Source organism: Trachypithecus francoisi, unplaced genomic scaffold, assembly GCF_009764315.1.
Source record: "Trachypithecus francoisi isolate TF-2019V2 unplaced genomic scaffold, Tfra_2.0 Lachesis_group15, whole genome shotgun sequence".
Classification (NCBI taxonomy): domain Eukaryota; kingdom Metazoa; phylum Chordata; class Mammalia; order Primates; family Cercopithecidae; genus Trachypithecus; species Trachypithecus francoisi.
Genome location: NW_022681460.1, coordinates 55,586,262 through 55,609,125, shown reverse-complemented (window position 1 = coordinate 55,609,125; position 22,864 = coordinate 55,586,262). Strand labels below are relative to the sequence as shown.

At 42.9% G+C, this 22,864-nt stretch overlaps 1 protein-coding gene across 1 annotated transcript in view; it reads left to right on the top strand.

Annotated features, from left to right (window-relative positions):
- FNDC1 (fibronectin type III domain containing 1) overlaps nt 1-22,864 on the top strand; it is a 102,860-nt gene that overhangs the window by 7,840 nt on the left and 72,156 nt on the right. The window contains exons 2-3 of the mRNA XM_033234900.1: nt 20,214-20,408; nt 22,758-22,844. Coding sequence (XP_033090791.1) covers nt 20,214-20,408; nt 22,758-22,844 — 282 coding nt within the window. The remainder of the gene's footprint in view (nt 1-20,213; nt 20,409-22,757; nt 22,845-22,864) is intronic.

The window sequence follows — 22,864 nt, the reverse complement described above, 5'->3', positions numbered from 1 at the left end:
TCGAAGAAATGTGGATAGCGGGTACCTTAAGCCCTAGTGCTGTGACTGGAGTTAGCTAGCATTTTAATAAAGTACCTGGGAAAGGTGTGCAGTGATGTCTCCTAATTTATCATGACCCCACGTTTGTCTGGAGATGAAGTCTCATCCACAGTCACCCATGGTGGGACTCATGGAGCTGGATGGGGTGTGACAGGTGTAGTGTCCTAGGAGCTCAGGAGAAGCCGCCCTAGCCAGGCAGGGGAGGGCAGGACCTGGGGCAGGCGGGCTCACTGTGAGCCCCTTCTGATGAATCAGAAGGAGAAGCTGCTTTTGACAGAAGCTCTGTGAAATGTATGGGTGCTCTGGGGGATGGTGGAGAAAGCTGCCATGGTGGCACAGACTCACATATAAAATAAAATCCCCCTGCAGAGAAGGCTCCGCCTCCTCTGATGGATGTGTGCTTGTGATGATGTATCAGTCACACTTAGAGGACAGAAAGCTTAGGTGTGGCTTTCACAGAGAAGCCGGCGCGGCTGTGTTTACTTAATGCCGCACTGCCGAGTGCTTTCAGTGATCGTTTCTCATGGCCGATTCTGGTGTGCCCATTCCCCCTAAGACATAAAGGTCGGCGGTTTGGACTTCACTTTAGGCTTAAATGCTATTTTTCAAATAATGTTTTTAAAAAGTTTTAATTTTGAGATAGTTATAGATTCCTGTTCAATTATAAGAAGCATGAACATTGTCAGAATCAAAATGGAGTCACTTGTGCTAAAAACCCTGACAAACAGAGCCATGAAAGGCCAGGAGGGAAGGGTGCTCACGCACAAATGCCTGATAACAAGAGCTCTCAGCAAAGACTGCAAAAATTACAAGCTTGCAAAAGGCCATGACAACCTGACATCTGCCCAGCAACTTCCTGTCCATCCTCAGACTGGCACTATCCTCTACATTGATCCTTGTAGCCAAGGATAATTATCTCAAGACAATTGCCATCGTCCTTATTTTCCCTTTAAAAGCCTTTGCCTTCCTTTCACTCCTTAAATATGCATATAATTCACCGTGGCATGCAAATTCCCATCGCAATACATACTCCTAAATCAACATCATCTTCTCTTGGAGTCTCCCTCTCTGTTGTTTAGGTTGACAGCAGTAAGGTGGACGTACCATGTACCCTCCACCCAGTTTCCCCTAAAGGTGGCATTTGCGTAGCTGCAGTGCCACATCCCAGCCAGGACAGTGAAGATGCAGAAGAGTTTTGTGAGAAGGCCCTGGTTAGGCCGGGCGCGGTGGCTCAAGCCTGTAATCCCAGCACTTTGGGAGGCCGAGACGGGTGGATCACGAGGTCAGGAGATCGAGACCATCCTGGCTAACACGGTGAAACCCCGTCTCTACTAAAAATACAAAAAAAAAACTAGCCGGGCGAGGTGGCGGGCGCCTGTAGTCCCAGCTACTCTGGAGGCTGAGGCAGGAGAATGGCGTAAACCCGGGAGGCGGAGCTTGCAGTGAGCCGAGATCCGGCCACTGCACTCCAGCCCGGCGACAGAGCAAGACTCCGTCTCAAAAAAAAAAAAAAAAAAAAAAAAAGAGAAGGCCCTGGTGCTTCCTAATGTAGCCACGTTTACCTTCCTTCCTCCCATCCACCCCAGACACAAATCTGTTCTCCCATTTTATAATTTTGTCATTTTAAGAATATCATATAAATGCAGTTCTACAGTATGTCACCTTTTGAGATTGACCAAAGCCTATTTTTAAAAGTATTGTGCCCATTCGGCTTGTGATCACTGCAGTTAGCTTGCAAGTGTGTGTGTGCGTGTGTGTGTGTGTGTGTGTGTGTAAATGGAGAAATCATGGCATGCAATTTGGCATCTCAGGCAAGTACGGTTACCACCTTAGTCCAAGCCATATTACCTGGATTTTTGCAGTGATCTCTCTATAGTCACGCTGCTCCTGTCCTCTCCCGCAACACTCCAGTCTCAGGACAGCAGCTGCAGTGATTCTCATGATGCACAATGTCACAGAACCTTCCAATAGCTCCCCGACTCCCTCGGGGATACAAACCAGAGTCCCAACAAGTTTTCCAGACTGCATGATCCTTTCCACACCACGCCCTCCCTCACCGTCTGCCATCTGCTTTGGCCCCTGGCCTCCTGGCTGGTCCTGCAATGTACGAGGCCCCTTCCAGCCTCAAAGCTTTTGAACTGGCCGTTCCCTTTGCCTGAGCAACCTTCCATGAACATCAGTGGGTTGATGGCCAGGCACAGTGGCTCATGTCTGTAATCCCAGCACTTTGGGAGGCCAAGGCGGGCAGATCACCCGCCTGAGGTCAGGAGTTCGAGACCAGCCTGGCCAACATGGTGAAACCCTGTCTCTACTAAAAACACAAAAGTTAGCCAGGCATGGTGGCAGATGCCTGTAGTCCCAGCTACTCAGGAGGCTGTGGCAGGAGAATTGCTTGAACTCAGAAGGTGGAGGCTGCGGTGAGCCAAGATTGGGTGACAGAGTGAGACTCTGTCTCAAACAAAAACAAAAACAAAAACAATCTATGGGTTGATGCCTCACCCTCTTCAGGTTCTTTGTGCAACATCTTCTCAAGAGGCCTTCTGGACTTCTCCCTGCCTTTAACAGGGTAATTTTATCCTTACCCCCAGCATATCTTATCACTGCCTTATTTTGCTCCACGCCCTCATCAACACCCGGCATTTCATATATTTTACTGGCTTATTTGATACTTGACTGTCTTCCTTTGCTGGAATGTAAGCTCCATGAGGGCAGGACATTTTGTTGGTTTTATTCCCTGCTACAGCCTCCTTGTCTAGAATGCTGCCCGCAAATAGCAGAGGCTCAGTGACTACTTACTAAATGACTGGATGTGCTTTCTTCGGTATTAGTTACATATGATATACCTAAATATATTTATGTATGTTGACTGGCCTCCAGCAGAATAAGGGAGTGGTGCTGAGTGTGGGACAGTGCCCTGCTTCCCTCCCACCCTAACTGTGTGGTGTCAGTATATGCATTAGTGAGAGAGTTGCTTTGTGTTGGAAGTCCATTTTCAGTTGGAGAGAAGATTGTATTTACACAGGATGTGAGTGTCCTAGGGCTGCTTCAAACTGAGTGGCTTTAAACAGCAGAAATATATTATCTTGCAGCTCTGGAGCTGGAAGTCTGGAATCTGGTTATGCTCTCTTGGAAGGCCTTGGGAGAGAGCCTTTCCTTGCTTCTTCCTAGCTTCTTGTGGTTTCCTTGGCTGTTAGACACACCAGTCCAACTTCTGCCTCCACGTCATATGGCATTCTCCCTGTGTCTTCTCTTATGAAGACACCAGTCATATGGGATTAGGTTTGACCATCTTAACTCTGTAAGATCGTATTTCCAAAATTTCCCAATAAGGTCACATTCACAAATACCAGTGGTTAGAATTTCAATATATTTTTGGAAGGGATACAATTTAATTCATAACGTATACTGTGCTTACCCACATGTTTCCTTTTCTTTTTTTAATTTTTAATTTTAATTTTAAGTTCCAGGGTACATGTGTAGGATGTGCAGGTTTGTTACATAGGCAAATGTGTGCCACGGTGGTTTGCAGCACCTGTCAACCCATCACCTAGGTATTAAGCCTGGCATGCATTAGTTATTTTTCCTGATGCTCTGCCCCAACCCCCTGTCCTCCCCTGACAGGCCCCAGTGTGTGCTGTTCCCCTCCTTGAGTCCATGTGTTCTCATTGTTCAGCTCCTACTTATAAATGAGAACATGTGGTGTTTTGTTTTCTGTTCCTGTATTAGTTTGCTGAGGATAATGGCTTGCAGCATCATCCATGTCCCTGCAAAGGACATGATCTCATTCCTTCTTATGGCTGCATAGTATTCTATGGTGTATATGTCCCACATTTTTAAAATCCAGTCTATCATTGATGGCCATTTGGGTTGATTTCATCTCTGCTATTGTGAATAGTGCTGCAATGGACATACATGTGCATGTATCTTTGTAACAGAATTATTTATATTTTTTTGGGTATAGATCCAGTAATGGGGTTGCTGGGTCAAATGGTATTTCCAGTTTTAAATCTTTGAGGAATCACCACACTGTCTTCCACAATGGTTAAACTAATTTACATTCCCGTCAACAGTGTAAAAATGTTCCTACTTCTCCACAACCTCGACAGCATCTGTTATTTCTTGACTTCTTAATAATCGCCATTCTGACTGGCGTGAGATGGTATCTCATTGTGGTTTTGATTTGCATTCCTTTAATGATCAGTGATGATTCCTTTTCAGTAGGCAAAAGAGTTTGTCAGCTTCCAGCACTGGGCCATAGCTCAGATGAGGAAGGGATAAGCCCCTGAGATGCATTGTGTGCTGAACTGTCAACCTGGAGTTCCAAAGACCTATGGACATTCAAGTGGCCTTAATTATTTGATCAAGCCTGGCTAGGTCCTTCACTGATAGATTAAATAATAAGTAATTAACTCATATCTTCTGTGGGCAAGGCACTGTGCTAGACTCTGGGATTACAAAGATTTAGTAATAAAGAAGTTGGAATTGCTGTGACCATAAATGACAACCAAATGCAATAAATGTAGCAATATAGGACTTTCATCTTGGACTTTCTAATCAACTTCTACTTGCCAGAAGTAGTGTTTTTACATTGAAGCATAGAGAATTGTAAGATCAGGAAGAGGAACCACCAACTTTGTCTGAGGACTTTGCCTGGTGGGCACACTTTGGTGTTGACTCAATCTGAAACTCAAAAAAGCAGTACATTTTTTTCCTATTCTGTAAAATTTTGGATGTGCCTTTCTCTTTTTTTCTGTCTAGATTGTATTTTCTAGTTGAGACTTCCAGGTCATGAGATGAGGGCAGCCTTGTTCTACCACAGACGGTCTATGGGCCACGGATCTGACAACCTTCTTGATGCTATGGAAAACCACCACGTTCTCTTTTCCTGTAACATGTGCTCTGGCTCCAGTCTGTTTGTTAATACCACTTTCCACCCCACCCAACAATTTCCTTCTACTGCTTTCTGATAGACTGGGAGAACTGAAGCATCTTATTTTGGCTAATAATTCTCAGAATCCATATATGTACCTGCTGATATTCAAACAAACCACACCCAAAGGATGTGAGGCTTTGGGGTGATCTTATTTTCACAGCTGCATCATGACTGCACTTTCAATGCTAGCACCTAGGGAGGATGAGGTTCAGGAGACGAACACTAGATGTCATCTGAGCAAATTGTGTGTCCATGTTAACAAGCATGTGGACTGTGACTTGGGGTCCTTGGGATGAGTTCCATGGGGTCCACTGGCACTCTGAAATTGTAATGTAGTTTCATTACAGGAAACAATTCTCAGCATTTTGAGGGGTCAAAGATAGGCTGGGTCACAACCATAGGGAGAGATTGACTATGTGTCCTCTTGGAATTCAAACCCTGGAAAGCAGTGAGTGACCCAAGGCTCCCACACATGGGGGAAACCTCTAGTAAAAGTGCTCCTTGAATTCCATTAATGCTATACTCTGTTCTCTGATTATCCTAGCTTTGGGAGGATTTCCTTTCCCCTGGGCCCTGATAATGTTTCTTGTTAGTGGCACTCAGCTGATAGTAAATGTCTGATAGATACCCTCACTCTTTTATGTGCAGATGTAGGCTTCCTTCAGTAGACTGAAGTCCATTGCCTTTCTTACATATCTCCAAATTAATTCACTTGTATTCCCAGGGGAGTGGCTTGCTTAGTAACGCTATGTCATCCAATTGAATAGCATATTCAAAGATGTTTACTTTTGAAGGTAGGGAAATGTGTTGGAATTTGACGGGGTCTGCTTAGTCATGGAAATCACTGAAGACATTTTGGATTTACAATCAATAGGCAGATGGAAGAGGAGAAGTTGAATCAGATTATCTAAGTTTTCTTTCAACTGTCAAGATTTTAAAATTCCAATTAAAAGTGTATTTTCCAAGATGGAAGGAAATGAGGACCCAATGCTCCCACTGCTGTGTGCGGAGGGAGAATTGGCCAAGAGCTGAGATACTGGGAATCAGGCTGGGTCATTTTGTATTGGGCTGTGATTGGGGATATCAGGTATTCTGTGGCATTTATTCCTCATATTGACATTATCTCACGTATGTGGAATGTTTTATGATTTTCTTTCATATTTTATTCTTGCATCAATCCTATGAGGTGGGTAGGATTAGCTCCATTCATAGAAAATGGACTAAATTTGATATTTATAGAGAGAAACTTGAGTGGCATATTTGCTTTCTTTGGGGGCCTTGAATGGTGGTGGACACCGTCCTTCAAGAGGAGAAAAATGGACTCTTTCCACCCTTGACTTGACTTGACACTGATGGACATCCCCTTCTTCCTGAAAATCTCTCCTGCTTCTGTGATGCAACTTTTTTTTCTGGATCTCCTATCACTAAAATTTCAGATTTAAACTGTCATCCCTCAGACCTCTGTGTTCTTTGGGTGGAGATGTTGAGTAGACAGTTGGACACACTGGAGCTCAGAGGAGAAGCCAGGGCTGGAGTTGGGAATTCAGGAGCCTTCCACATGTGGATGGTCTTTGCAGTCATAGCACTAGGTATGCTACATGGGTAGAGAAGGAAGGAGTGGAGTAGAGAAGGGGGAAAGTCAGAGCTGGGCTGTGCAGTGCTCTACTATTTAGAGTTCTGGCAGAGGAGGAGGAGCTGGCAAAGGAGACCAAGACAGGGTGGTCAACGATGTGGAAGAGAAACCAGGGAGTGTGGTGTCCTAGAAGCTAGTCTAGTAGTCAGGGAGTACCCGAGAAGAGGTGCTTCTAGGAGGAGACGCTCACTGTTGTTGGACATAGAGTAAGCTGAGGAGCAAGAGATGAAGACTTGGCAGCATGGAATCCTGCCATTCACAAGATCTCATTCAGGGTACGAGTTCATGTTTCCTTATGAATTCAGCTGCCACCATTGGCTTTCAGTTTTATATCTTTGGTTCTGATTTATTTCCAGGTTTAAACTTATTGCTTTTAATTATAATTACAGCTGAGAGGGAACAAAGTATAGTAGAAAGAGCATGGTCCATAGTTTCAGATAGGTCTGAGCTCGACTGTCACTTACTTGATGTGTGCCCTTGGGCAAATCACTTAACTCTCTGTGACTCAGTTTCCTTATTTATAAAAATGCGAATACCAAAGTGCAGTGCACAGGCTTGAAATGGGGATCAGAGAGAAAATAGTTATGATAACACAGCTCATTTTAAATCACTTCTGTATTGCCAGCTCCTTGCTTAGAATCTGACACATAGTAGGCACTCAGTAAATATCTGTTCCATAAATGAATGAAATGGCTGGCACTAAGTAGGTGATCAGCGAATGTTCCTTTCCTTTCTTTTTTACTTCCTTGAATATTTTTTGCTATATTACAAGTGGATCCAAAACTTAAACTCTTAGCTTATTAGGTGTGTAGTGTATTTTCCCCTCTTTGTTGATAATTTACCTATGCCCATTCATAATCATCAAATGAGTTATTATTATCTGTAATGTTTTAAAAATGGCTCATTAGCAAGTGGGGTTATCACTGGGTCTATGTGGTAGTTCGCTCCTGGTCATGTCTGTCTCATTCACTCTGTTTCAAACCTCCCCCTCCAGAACCTTTGCTTGGCCTCTCTTCTAAGGGTGTTTTTCAGGGAGCTTTCTGAGTAATATGAGTGGTGATTTTGGGTACAGTAATGTCCAAGTGTTTAACATAGTTAGACAATGACTTTCACATTTTGGGAAAAGGAATAAATTTTCAGGGAGTGTTTTTTGGTCTGGCATGCCAAGCAGTTTATAGTAGGCTGAGACTAGCTGGACTAGCAAACAATGGTCATTCTTTAAGAAACTATTTCTTGGTTACAAATTGAATTTGAAGAATGTGCGAAAAAATTCCACAAAAACCTGCAAAGTACTGGCTTCTAGTTGGGTCTCTGATGCCTGCCAACAGAAGGCATGAGTCCTTCCCAACTATAGGCATTTGCTCTTTAAGGCCAGTTTTTTCTTATGATTGTTATAAATACAAATATCTATGGAATTCCTCCAGTTCAATTTCCCCAAACCATTCATTCTGGAAAGCTGGTGGTTTATATGGAGGGTGGGGGGGAATCTTGTTTTTATTCTGAAACAGTAGCTTTTGCTTACACTGGATCCTAAACAAAATGGCCAAGAACTTTAAAACCTCAAATCCTAATGATTGAATTCAGCCAGATCTGATGGTGAAGTTCAGTCTGATTTATGGCTGCATCACTTTCTGGGCAGATGTAATTACTCAAGTCAATGGCCTACTGACAAATAAGCATTGAAATTGTCAAAATTAAATTCCCAGAGGGGATCCCTTAAAAATAACAAACAGAAAGTAATGAAAATTAAACCAAAGCAGCTCTCATTTAAAAATCAGGAAATGATTTGATTCTACAAATCCAGAAGTGATGTTAGGTAGCAGTGGATTGGGCTGCTGACAACATGATATCTGATTAACAGTGGCTAAACAAGTAAGAGAATTGTTTATCTCATTCACCAGTAAACTTGGGAGCAGAGAGACCAGTACTCTCCCATGGTTTAACAAGGTTGTGGACACATAGCCTTGCTCCATTTTCCACTTTGCTGTCATCATTCTCAAGATTGTCACTCCATGTTTTAAGTTGGCAGCTGCATCACCAGGTATCATGTTGACATCCCAAGGAGAAACAAAGGAGGAAGGTACAAAAGGCCACCAGCCCATAACAGCCAAACCTAACCCCTTTAAAATGCTTTCTTAGAAATGGCAGGACTAACTTCCCTATGTCTGTCATTGGCTAGAGTTGATCATGTGACCATTCTAGCTGCAAGGGAAGCTGAAACGTCATGGCTGAATGTTTATTATTCCAGCCTCTGTAGTAGAAGGCGAGGGAGAAAGAAGCTGGGAATAGCTTTTGGGTAGCCAATTCATAGTGTCTACAGTGGTGGTTTCTGAATTTAATGCAATCTGCTAGACTGTTATATATTAGTTGGGAAACTCGACTTGAATGTGACTAATAAAAATCCAGCTTAAAATGTCTCAGAAACATCTTGAGGGATAAGGGAGATTTATTTTAAGAATATTCTCTGGGCAAATTACAGTCAGTTCCTATTGGCTTGAGAGTTTGATTTTAGTTATGCTGCTTGCAGTTTATTTTGAAACAGAATTTCTTCATGCTTCATTTTATTGTTCCATTTTTGTATTTTTCTGCTTTGTAGATCTTTTCCAAGTTGGCGGGCAGTGGGGAAGGAGGGAGTAAAGTAGGAAGATAATGAAAGGGAGTAATGAAAGATAAACTATATTAATGAATATTCTTTCTCTTTGCTCCATTTCCCCTGAAATGCAAATAAACAAACAACCTAGAATCTAACACATTCTAGGCAAACTTTGCCCATAAGGAGCCGTTAACCCTTGAAATAATGAGAGTACTTCTGAATGAAAGGCTTAGTTTCCCAGTATTGTGCAATGGTGCAGGCGAACTTGGCTGGAGGTTGGGAGCCAATTCCTGAGGTCCCTAGAGGCACAAGTGAGCTGCCCAGGCACCATGGAAGCTCTTTCCGTGGGGCCTTTTCATGTGAGGCAGCATGCCTGGCAGTCGCCTGCATGACAAGCTTACATGCAGCCCCCAGGCAGACCCCAGAGACACAGGGGTCTCTGGCACAGGATGCAGTCTACTGAAGCCCAGGTGTGAGGATCACCCTGACATGCAACTACTTGAAGCTCACAAGAGGTGGAAAGCACTTGCACAGAAACGAGTGCAGGTAGTGGTGGTGCTGACAGTCTGGAGGGGATAGAAATGAATCTGACAAATGCCATTTAAAGATTGGCCAGTGGTTCGCCTTTGGAGATTTGGATGGCTTCACCATTTGGCTTCTTTGAGATGATGAAGAAAAAATGTGATTCACAACTGTATTCAGTGACTATCCAGTGTAGCTTTATAAGCACATTGGCATGCATGCATGAAAATTTGACCTTTTCATCTGAATAAAACGGTGCATTGTTATCAAAATGCTGGAAGAACAGCTGGTGATAACCACGGGGAATTTAGGTGGGGCTGGGGTGGCTGGAGAGGTGAGCTCAGGGGTGCAGCTGGCTTTTCTGCTCAGGAGTGAGCGTTGGCTGCAATCAGTAATGGGGACCTGCAGCCTAGGGCAGAGCTCCTCACTCCATCAGTGTCCATCCTTCCCAGGTGAACGTAACAGGGCACTTTGGGGCCTGGAGTAGAATCCAGTAAGTTAGAGTTTCATGGGGAAATGGATTGGGCAGTGAGGAATGTGAACCAGGGATAGTCTGTGGGGCATGATCTGCTTCCATGGCTGTCCTCCATCTCCCGTGGGACCCAGGACACCTGCTTGCCTTGATGTTCCTCTCTGACCTGACAAAGCACCGTGTGGTGTCAGAGGTTTTGTTGGTAAAGCTCTTTCCGTTCCCTGGTGTGTTTTATAATAAGTTCAGACTCTGAAGAGCTAGGGTGTGATTTTATTTTTTGTACAGTTATCCTTAAAGAACCCAATGCCAACTGTGGAAAACACTTTTATTGAACCCCCTGCATATTGAGAAATGTCAGAAGGGAGCCCAGGTGGTTATTTTCATACCCAGACAGTGTCTACCCAACAGCAGCCTCCTCAGGGAAAATTCAATCCACCATCTGCAAATTTTACTAGTATTAGTTTTACATCACAGAGCCACAAAACAACCTGGACTTCCAGGGTTTTTTTCTGGGTGGGGGGGCTGGGTCATAAATATTTGGAAATATAACTCCAACATCCATTTGAAAAAAGATTTAAAATGTGGTCAGTCATTTGAGTTATTCCGGTGTTCCGCCCATGTGTTGTCAACCATCTGATGTTTCTGAATTTCTGAATATTTCTGTGCTGTCCGGTATTGTATGAATAATAGCTGAATTTTTCCACCTTTCCTCTGAATCCTAGTCTCTATGTCGTATATCACATTGATTCCTACCTCCAAGCTATACTGCTATTGTAGTACACCCCAACCTTTTCTGGCTGATTATCTGTTGACTTTTTGGTCCAAGATGTGTGGTTACCCTGAGATCTGTGTTTTCTTCATTTCAGAGTCTGGGAAGTATTTGGTGGTTTCCAATGGAAAGTAAAACTTGAACTTCAAACAAAGACGAAGTAGGGAGACTTACGTAAGCATGAAGGGTTTGTTGCATTAAAGAGCAATCTTTGGTATACTTAAGAAATAATTTCAGCATTTTTGGGGTTTTATGGGACCAGTGTATTTCCAAAGCCCTTAATATTCCTTTGGGAGTTTCTTTGTAACTTAGGCCATCCTCATTGGCTCCTCAGCATTTGCTGCAGGCTGGGTGGGCTGCCCTGCCATGAATGTTCCACTAGGAATGGCAGTCGTACCAGGTGATGTCTGCCTCAGTTTCTTTGAGTGTGTCCAAATACACTGGCTGTGGGAGTAGCTTCAAAAATGATAATTTTTACTTTTTTTTTTTTTTTTTTTTAAGATGGAGTCTCATTCTGTCATCCAGGCTGGAGTGCAGTGGTGAAATCTCAGCTCACTGCAACCTCCACCTCCCGGGTTCAAGCGATTCTCCCGCCTCAGCCTCCTGAATAGCTGGGATTACAGGTGCCCACCATCATGCCCGCCAGACTAATTTTTGTATTTTTAGTAGAGACAAGGTTTCTCCATGTTGGCCAGGTTGGTCTTGAACTCCTGACCTCAGGTGATCCACCTGCCTCAGCCTCCCCAAGTGCTGAGATTATAGGCGTGAGCTGCTGCACCTGACCAATTTTTACTTTCATAGAAGATCTTGATTAATAATGTCCTAGCCCATTGAGGTCTGTCTACGGATGGCAAAAACCCAACTTGAGCTCATTTAAATTCCAGAATTCATTGGTTCTTGGAGCTATACCATGGGATGGGCAGGGGGCCAGTTGGTCTTTGGGATGCCTAGAACTAGGGCTGTAAGCATCATTGGAACTCTCTCCTCACCTCTGGTCTCTTCTCAATGTGACAGCAAGAGCTGGTCATCAGCAGTGCCAGGATTCTTCCTCCATAGCCTCATGAGCAGAAAGTACTGGCCACATCTCTGGTCCAGCTCCAGTTAGAACAATTCCTGGGAAGTTCCCTGGACAGTTTGGGGTCACTGGTCCATTACCAGAATAATTAGGGGAGCTTTACTGGATAGACAGAAATAATGTGTATTCTTTCCACAATACGGTGTGGATTGGCTTCCTTATAGAGATTTTGTGGGGGACTCTAAGAATTTAGGCAAGCAGGAGGCTTTAGATTCACTTATTTTTACTTTAGGGAACCCTGAAGAAACAGCACCAATTTCATTCAATGATGGCAGAGGCCACAGTTGCTGAGGGAACTCTCACCCCTTCTGGGCATTGGAAAGACTCTACCCTGACTGAGGCCGAATAGTATAAGAAGTAAAGGAGAAAAGCTATTTGGACTTTAATTTCTTTTGGTTTTGAGCTATAAGACAAAGAAAGCACTACATTTGGAATTTTGTGATGGGAGGGATTTCTGTGAAAATCCGGGTGTTCTTATATTGCTTGTATTGTGTTATGAGCAGATTGTCATGCCTGTCGTCTCATTCCTGGGACTGTGCTGGGCTATTTTGGATGGCACAAGCCGGGCAAAATTTGGCATTGGAAAAGGACAAGACAGCAGTAAATTTTTAGCCTAGAGGTCAAAATTTTTAGCTTGACTTTGGAGTTGGCTAAAGAATGAGTTTTACTCATGTCAGAGCCTTCTGGGGTCCTGATAGGGGCAGTACTCCCATATTTAACCCCAGGAAGATACATGGCAGGTCACTGATGAATCCAGGGCATCTCCTGAAGATGGGGTGAGGTCATCCTCGTCCTCACCCTGAGCGGCAGCCACAGCTTGACCACAGGTTGACCATTGCACCCAGTGGGGTCAGGGACAACCAGCTGGGGATGTTCAGGGAGCTTCCAAGGAGAGGAGCTGTGGTACCGAAGAGCACAACAGAGGATGTTTCTGGTCTGTGCCCTGTCCTGCACTCCACAGTGCAGCCAAAAGCGATTGGAGGAGTACAGCCTGGTCCGCCTTCTTTCTTAACCTGGTGGCGTGAATGGATTAGAAGCCACAGGGATGAGTGTCTCCTCTCCGGTCTGCCTTCCTATGGGAAAGTTCCATTTGGCTCCACTCCCACTTCTCTGTGGGAGTTCATGGGGTGAGCTCTAGGCCGGTTGCTCTCTGTCCACACCTGGGAAGCTGCGTGCTGAGTAGTCTGCGTGCCCTGCAGTCTCCTGCTAGGTCCTCCAATGGTCCAGAGCTGGAGTAGGGAAGACCATGAGGTAGGAATCACAATGGTGGCCACACGTTAGCGTCCACATTCTCCAGCTCAGCTTTGTCAGCAATAAACCTGATAATTTGCTTTCTGACTCTTTTATCTGTTTGTTCAATTTTGTTTTGAACTCAAGTGTTCATCATGAGCACTTTTGTGCCCCATGCTTCAAGTTCAGGAACGGGTGCTTCATACATTTAGCCTGGGGAAATGAAACCGAAATGTAATTTGTTATTGATCAGCACACGAGAAATATATAGGCCCTTTTATTTCTTGGCCAAATGTATTCCATTTGGTATTTGTATCATTTCATTCTCACGCTGCTATGAAAAACTACCTGAGACTGGGGAATTTATGAAGAAAATAAAGATTTAATTGACTCACGGTTCTGCAGGCTGTACAGGAAGCAAGGCTGGGAGGCCTCAGGAAACTTACAATATTGGTGGAAAGTGAAGGGGAAGCAAGCACGTCTTTATGATGGTGGAGCAAGGGGGAGAGAGAGCGAAGGGGGAGGTGCCACACACTTTCAAATAACCAGATATTGTGTGACTATCATGGGACAGCACTAGGGGGATGGTGCTAAACCATTAGAAACCACTCCATTATCTCATCACCCCCCCACCTCCAACACTCAGGATTGCATTTCGACATGAGATTTGGGTGGGGACACAGAGCCAAACCACATCACTATAAGAGATGGGTCCTAGGAATCAATGAATTGTCTAAGTTAGTGGGACCAGGAGTTTTGAGATCCAAAGAGAACGCAAATCTATTTTTTGAAGATTTGATTTTCAAATAAAATCAAATGGATTTTTGGTTACTTGAATAATTTTCCCCAGGTAATAATCGGTAGAAAAATCAAAGGAGAAATAACATTTGTTTTTCTTGCAACTGCGCCATCACTAATTGTCTCAGAAAATATTTGGTTTTACCTATTCAACATTTTATTAGTGGATATTTTTCAACCTCAGCTGTGTATTTTAACTTCGTTATCTATACTGATTGTGTGAGTGGTAAGCTCTGTTTCAGTGCAATCACAGAATTTAAAAATGTAAGCATGTTTATCAGTTGCTGTTTTGTTTCTAAATGGTAGACTGTAAATCAAACTTAAAGTATCCATTTATTCCCCTAATATTTATTGAATGCTGACTCTGAGCCAACACTTTTAGTGCTGTAGCACATTTGGCTAAAATCAGTGAGTTTAAAAGTTAAAATGGAGCATATTCAGAGGAATTGTGCCTGATAGAAGATGGTTTTATTCTTTGTTTCTCCCTGGATTAGTCGTGCTTTTTTTTTTTTTTTTTTGACAGGGTCTCACTCTGTCACCCTGGCTGCGGTGTGGGGGTACAATGATAAATCATAGCTCACTGCATCCTGTCCTCCCAGGCTCAAGCAATATTCCCACCTCAGCCTCCCATGTAACTGGGACTATAGGTGCATGACCCCATGTCCAGCTAATTTTTTTGTATTTTTTTATATATGGAAATGAGGTTTCATCATGTTGCTCAGACTGGTCTCAAACTCCTCGGCTCAGGTGATCTACCTGCTGCAGCCTCCCAAAGTGCTGCGATGACCTACGTGAGCCACCAGCCCAGCCATGTCATGCTCTTATAACCACCCCTGCCCCCACCTCTGAAATCTACCATCCATTCCTCTTTTTCCTTTTACCTACCTTGAGAACTTAATGAAGTAACTATATGTCATTAAAAAATTGAAACAAAACCAAGACCAAAAGCAACACTTTTAATCCAGAAAGATTCAGTTACTATTTCAAATCACAGTTTTCTCAGCATGATTTCTCTACGAATTGTGTCATTATGGCATTATTTTTTACCATTGATTCACTTTATTCACTGATTCTGAACCTTCCTTCTCTTTATTCTGAGAAATAGTGCTTGACAGAGTTCCCTTGAGAGGAAGCATGTTTATTTTCGTCCACCATGGATATGCCTGGACACTGAAGCATGACGCTGAACATCTAATTCAGGTGCTTGAACAGGTGGTGTTGTCTGAACCAAGATTTTGAATAATTGGATATTGAATTTCATTCTGAATGTGTTCAGTTTGAAACTCATATTGGACCATATAGACAGTAGAGGAATATTGGTCTGGAATGTTTAGGCCAGAAATAGACATGCAGAAGTCAACAGTTTTGCAGGTAGTTGAAGCCTGTGTAGCATCCCACAGTCCTCTCCCCAAAGGCTTCCTGGGATGCGTCTCCCTACTTCTTGGAGCCCAGGATAGCTTTTTTAGAGCCTTCTGGTCTCTCGAGGGAGGGAGAGGAGGTCTGGCAATGTGATGTGATTCCTTGGACAGATCTGTACCTGATGCCTTCAGGGTCTGCGATTGCTACAGTTCCTCTCCAGACTTTAGCTTTCATTTTGATTCATAGACTTTCCCCATGGACCCAAATCCACAGAGTCTCCGAATTGAAATTGGACACGAGGAGTTTGTCTGGGTCAACAACTAAAGGATTTCTTCTGGGGTCAAGGTAGAGGTCACTGACTGGCCGCCAGTGGACTGAGTCCGGCCAGCTTGTGTGTGTGTGTGTGTGTGTGTGTGTGTGTGTGTGCCCTACATAGTGCTTTTTTTTTTTAATGGAGTTAATCACCAATTAATATACAATTGGGAGTTTTCACACAAAAATCAGGGTTTTTAGCTTCTTAGAAAAAAATCTCAGAATGTCTGACAATGTGGAGCCTGGACACTTTTTGTCTGAATTTCTTTTTGTCAGCAGGAACCTAACTGAATTGTGCCTTTAGATGGAGCATATACTCTCCATAGATGTCACTTGCTGGAGGTTCATGGTCCTTGTAGGCATTTCATGGTCTTCATGACTTACAGGCAAGATTCTTGGAGACCCCTGGATTGATCTTGCTGGTCTTACATCTTTTCCTTCAACCATAAACCATTTAAGTGAGCACCAAGTGTGTGAGCAGCACTGAGTGAGAAGGTGAGGAAGGGGCAGGTGGGGTGTGGTGCCCTGAGGGGCAGGTGAGGTATGGTGCCCCAAAGGGGCAGGTGAGGTGTGGTGCTCCATCCGCTATGATTAACAGACCCTGCAGATGTTGGTCAGGTTGGCCCAGGGACCTACCTTTGGACTCAGGCTTAGTTCTGGACTCAGCATGTCAGCAGCCCCAGGGAATCTCTGGAGGCCTGTCTGTGCAAGCTGAAGACCCTTCAAGGACAGACATTGCAGAGCCATTGGAATCTTGGACTCTATCTAAGAGCAGTCATGGATCCATACTTTGACCCTTGAACAAAACTGGCCTCCTTGGGCGCTTTTGGGTAAGTCCCAGAGTTGGTGCTAGATTTCCAAAGTAGGAAATCTAGGTGCTGATTGTGCTCTTATTTTTCATTCTCCAGCAAACCAATAAAGGTCATATTCTCCATGGGAGCTACGGCGCAGAAGTGTCTAGCCTGGCAATTGCTGGGTATCTGAAAGACAACCAAAATATTATTTTGTCACTCAGTCCCCAGCAAAATATTCTTGAGTCTGAATAAAGTTTAGTGGTATGAACTGTGGAAGTGATTTTGCTGTGTTATGAAATCTTTGGAGTCATAGCAGGCTCTTACTGGCTTTCTTCTTCTGTCTGGAGCACCTTACCATCTGTCTCCACTCAAAGACAGTCTTGAATGAGGAAGGACACAGACAGGAAATTCTTTTTATTTAACTCAAATCCCTTAGGCTGCAACTTAAGCTCATTTCCTCATTTTGCATCCTGTGAATATGAAAAAACATCTTGTCGTGGCCCTACCTGTCATGCATGGACTGTGAAGTTACCTCCCAATGTTCCCTCTGTTGGACTATATGATTCCTGTTGAACTGATGTTTGGGTTTGTCCTTTTTCTTTAGAGACCCAGTGCATGGGATAGATAGCTTTAAAGAATGTATCCAGTATCATCTTCATTAGATGAGAATACTGTAAATGATTACAAAGATTCTATGATTCATTTGTCCAGCAGAGAGGATGGTCTGCTTCAAGTTTCTAAGAATACTTAAAAATAAATAAGGACTCACTTTGTCATATTTCATCTTTATGCTATCAGAGTGCTGATTCCACAACACAGAACTCAGAATGCAACCAACAGAGCCTGAAGTACATTCACACTCCTTATAGCTTTATTTCACATTGAAGGATTGCACTCATGAGACCTTCAAGACGATAATCAGGAACAGAACAAATTGTTGTACTTCTAACCCCAAGGATAAGTTTTCTGTCAAGTAATCTAAGCTCGTGCCCATCAATTTGCGCTCGCCAGAATGATTGTTCCTTAGTTAGATGCTGGTTTGATGACTTCACTCAGAGCTGAGGCACTGGGGGTGAGAGGCAGGGCTGGAATGATGAGCGGGATTGCTTTTTATCTGGGCCTCCTGTTTGTCTTTTTGTCCAGTTCTCTCTGAGTTAGGCATGGACGAGTTAGGCATGAAGCACCAAAAATGACATCAATTTTAATATCAAAGTCCATGGGGATCCAGGAAATGAAAATATTTCATCAGGTCGTGTTTTGTTTAACTGACCCAGTTGGTGTGTGGTGCGGTGGGTGGGAGGAAGAGGTCATGATATTTGGCCTAAGGCATTTTGAGAACCTTAAGTTCAGAATTGATCTTATAAGGAGATTGACGATAAGGTTGCCTGTAAGATTTGGTTTCAGGGTCCCCAAAAGGCCTTTATGTTAAAAAAACAACCTTCATTAGGTAACTCTCTAAGGCTTAAATTGTCACTATTAGAAAGTCACTCCTCTGGTTTAAAGTTTTGTCATAAGAATGCAAATGTCCCTGAGAGAGAACATCACTCACTTATTCCATTCCTTCCAGAAGAGAGGGGTCGATGAGGACACACAGCACAAGGTGAAGTGATTGTGGTGGGTAGGGAGGAAGAGTGCTCCTAAGAGAGGAAGATGGTGGGGGAAGGTGGGGTGGAGGGTGGTGGGAGTGGTAAACAGCTCTGGAGGTCTTACAGTTTGTTTTAGGATAGTATGTTTCAGTGGATATGGTCATCGACCGTTGATAATAAGAGACCAATTCCGAGGGAGCATGAGCTTCTGGCAGAGCTGGGCTTTGGAGTTGGGCAAAGCCATGTGTGTAGTTGGCTCCGTCCCTGGTGTAGCTGTGTGACTCAGCACAGAAATTACTTTATGCTGTGCCCAAGGATAAATGCAAGGTATCGCAGGGAAGAACAATGAACATATATATAAGTTGCTCTTTTCATGTGTCGGTATTAAAAGTAAGTAATGTTCTGGCCTAGGTAGCTGTGTACTGATTGAATCACTGGTGCTGGTAGAAAATGTGACAGTATTTGGGTTTCACAGTTCTCACATTTTAGAATGTCTATTCAAGATTTCACTTTTCCTGAGGGAGATTGGAATTGATCTGTAAAGCAAAGTGCTATATGTATATTCATTCATTCATTTTCTTCCTTGGGAGAAACGCTCAACCATGAGCTTCCGTTTGTAGTTTTCAGATATCTTGTTTTGCTTCTACACACCTTTTAGTCAGTATGAAATGTTGGATTCCTGGGAATGATTCCTGCTGAAGTTGCTTGTAGGTAAGGAAGGTAAATGAAAATTAGAGAAGAGTAACCACTACTGCTAATTTTAAACACCCAGAAATTGATTCGTGTCTTCATAGTCTTTCCAACTCATAATTTCCCAGAGAGCATGAGGCTACTTACCTGTGATTTCTCCCTCACAGGTTTACAGAAACCTCAGCTCTGGAGTTGGGAGGGAATGCTTTGTAGATTTTTTATCTGTGTCCATACCTAACATCATGCTTTTGTCTCCAGAATAGACATTCTTTCTCTAATGCTTCAAAATCCTCAAATTCATACTCTTCTTTCGACCCTTGAATTTCTTTAAGGAGTTCTTTCCCTTGCTAATCATTTTACTCCAGAGGCAATGGGCAATTTTGGGGGGAGTGATGTGTGTTAGAATTTATCTGTGTTTATTCTGTTCAGAATTTTCATCCAATATTAAAATCACATACTAATTCACATATGTGTCATCACGAAACATGCTCCTTTCCTTTTCTTCTTACCTGAGACTCCAAATGCGTTTTTCTTAATGTTACTAAGTTTAAAGGTTGTTGGTTTTGTTTTTAGGTTCTTTCCGGAAGCATGACTCCATAGTCAGTTTCAGTTCCAGGTTTGCCCTAGATTTGTTTGACTGTGTTTGACTGTTGCTTGAATATTTCACATACATTTATATTATGTTGCATTACAATATGGGTTACATAGTGAGTCGAGAGATTTTATTTGACAAAATGTTATGTTTCATTTTAGTAATTTTGAAAATGAAGTGAATTTCTTTGGAACCTCGTAAGTCAAGTTAAAAAAGTGATCATACTTTGTACTAACTTGTTTTCTTCTGGAACAAAATATGGAAGCATTTAAATTAGATATATGCTGATAGAACCAGAGTTTTACCACCCCTTTAAGCTGTTGATGATCTTGGTTTGTTTTCTTTGTGGAAATAAATGCTTCTGTTATCTCACTTAGAATACAATGGATATTTTTCTTAATCAGGACAGTTTTATACTGTTCTCTCAGAGGTGTTTAAAGATTGTCCAACTGTATCACACAACATACTAATAACTTATTTACTATATAAATGCTACTAGAGAATATGGCAAATTACTAATTTGTTATTCTGTCACTAGCAAGACAGTGTAATCAAGCCAGCCAATGCCTAGAGTTTATTTTGATTTGTTTCCCTTTTGGTTTAAATTTACCACCCACAGTTATCCAAAATACACAAAGGCCTGTGGGTTTGGTATATGTGTTTTGTTGTCATACTGTAATGACTTTACTTAAAGTCTTTCAGATCATACTGATTAAACGTCATTTACTGTCTTCCTAACAATATCAAAGAGGATTAAAAAAATTCATTTTCCCAATCTGTTATTGCCATGAGTTGATAGTTGCGCTGTTTACATAGTTGACCACCCACTGAAGCCAAGGCACGTGAAACTGCTGTCCACTAAAATGGGCCTGAAAGTCACGTGGGACCCACCCAAAGATGCTACCAGTAGACCTGTGGAGCATTACAACATTGCCTATGGGAAGTCACTGAAAAGTCTTAAATACATCAAGGTGAATGCCGAGACATACTCCTTCCTTATTGAGGATGTGGGTAAGTGACACTCTGATCTTGTTCCCAGTCAGAATTAACTGTGCACCAACATTCTCAGTTGCATTCTTAGGATGACGGTGAGACAACCCATGGCTGGGCTCAAAGTCCCTTGCGGTTCTTTGGGAATGGAGAGCTGAGTTCTGAGGGGGCTGCTGTTTGACAACCGGCATTGGGCACCTGGGCTTCCCCATACGTGCATGTGAACTCAAGTATTCCCATCTCCAAACTGATGCAGGCAGATGATTTTTAGTTTCTGAATGTGCTTTCAGAAAGTAGATTGATCCTTTTTTTACTTCGTAGAAACGTGACTGCTAGACAATGGAGTGGGCTGATCTAGAGACTTCGAACTAATATGCCATTTTATAATCAGAGATTGGGCAAGTCATATGTCCCTGTAGACATGGAATACGTTATGCCTAGCCACGTCTCGTTAAAGGTGTAACACTTTGCCCTATTTAAATTTGATTTTAACTTGATTCTGGAGGTTTGGAATATTTGAGATCTTGCCTCAATATATTTTGTCTTATAAGTGCAGATGTAGTTGGTTTTGGGCTTAGGCTTCGGGCTGCCTCTGAATCCTCCATCTTCTACTTTTTAATTCCAGTAACCTAAAGCCCCATTGATTCTTGCACCATGTCATGGCCCAATGTTAAGATGGATCATAAGGAAGGAACAGAAGTCAGCATTTAGGAAACAGGTCTCCTCTTGTGCCACCTTAGCACTTTGATCCTTTAGTGGATCATGGGCTCCTCAGCTTTTGTCCCCTGACCACAGCTGACCACACTTACTCCTTCTCCACCTCCTGCATTTGACATCATGCTTCCTGGGCAACAGAGCAGAAAGTGTATAAAAGGGAGATGAAGGAAGACAGACTCCCTTCCTCATGGCTTCAGCTAGATGTCCATTTCCCTTAATCTCTTCCACATCACCTTGGCTCCCCAAGGCCAGCTGTGAGGTTAAATGGAGATTCTATCAGATCAAAGGCATGAGCGATCATATCTGCTTGCTCAAACCTCGGGTTGTCATGATGGCTACAGAGAAGAAAAACATGTGAAAAGAGAGTCACGGAGCTCACTAAAAAACAAATAGTATCTCCCAGACAACTTTCTGATGAGTTAACTCTACGGGTATCAAACACATGTGGATTAAATTTCTTTGAAATACAAACAAGCTCAGAGTAAAGAGAGAAAGTGTCTGGGGAAGCATGATTTTGCATTCTGCCTGACCCCAGGGCATTTCCCAATTAGCCTGGTAGGTCGTGCCAAACCCTGAATGCCACCAGGCCCTGCCACAGTGAGACAGAAGTCACACCAGTCTTGATCCCAGGGGGCATCAGCCAGGCTTCTGTTCATGGGCCTCTGGCTTGAGGACTGAGTGAAGTTTTGTTATAGTAATGCTCCCTACTTTGAGAAATGTCATTGTCATTATGACCTTTGACAGAACTAACCCTCAGCTCTCCAGCTCTCATACCCTGAAATACCCACAGACTTTCATCTCTTCAAGGAATTGGCACCCCACTTACCTATCACAAGAGAGTGATTCATTTTCAGGAAACCTAGCACTTACTAGGGTTTTACTTTGCAGAGCTACACGTTCAGGGTGCCCTCCCCTATAACATGGGTCTTCGTTTCCTCTCCCATCCCATCAACTTTAGGAGCTCAGCCTAAGAGACCTTTGCTATTTGGCCTTGACCCCTAGATGAAAGTCAAAAGGTGAAGCCCAGTTATGTCAAGATAAGCATTTCCAAGACTCTAGGAAATATATATTTTTCTAGCTTTTTGTTGGAATGGTCAAAAAGAACATGCAGATATAATAAGGGGAACATTTTATTGTGAAAAGGAGAAAATTTAATGAAGCTTTACGTATTGCAGTGAAGATTTGCCATGTGCTACATTTGATGAATTACATTGACATTTCTTATTATTTACTGGAGATTTTCATTTGGAGCCCCTAACGGGGAAAAATTATTAGTAGTGACTGACAGGGTATGTTCAAACACCTATTTAGTGGACAAGGAGTTCCTGTTTCCTACATGGATTTCACATTAAAACCCTCAAAAGCTCTTTTTGTTGACTGTTTATGAATCCAGGTTTATTACACATGTCATGTACCTTGTATGAAATAAAGTTTATGTTATTTGGGTCATGTGTTTTTCAGTTGCATGAGAAGAATGTTAGTGATTTTAATTTAAAAAAAGAGAGACAGCTATCATTGTGCTTGTCACTAAATTTGGATTTTTGTATTTGGTTATAACTGGTATAAGGAAGATGGTTATTCATGGTTAGTGAGTGAAACTGTGTCATTCTTGGAGATCTGAATCGGTGGCTTGATATGAACCGTATGTTTCAGAGCCGGGGGTAGTGTACTTTGTGCTGCTTACTGCAGAAAACCACAGTGGAGTGAGCCGTCCTGTTTACAGAGCTGAAAGCCCACCTGGTAAGTCCTATCTAGAATCA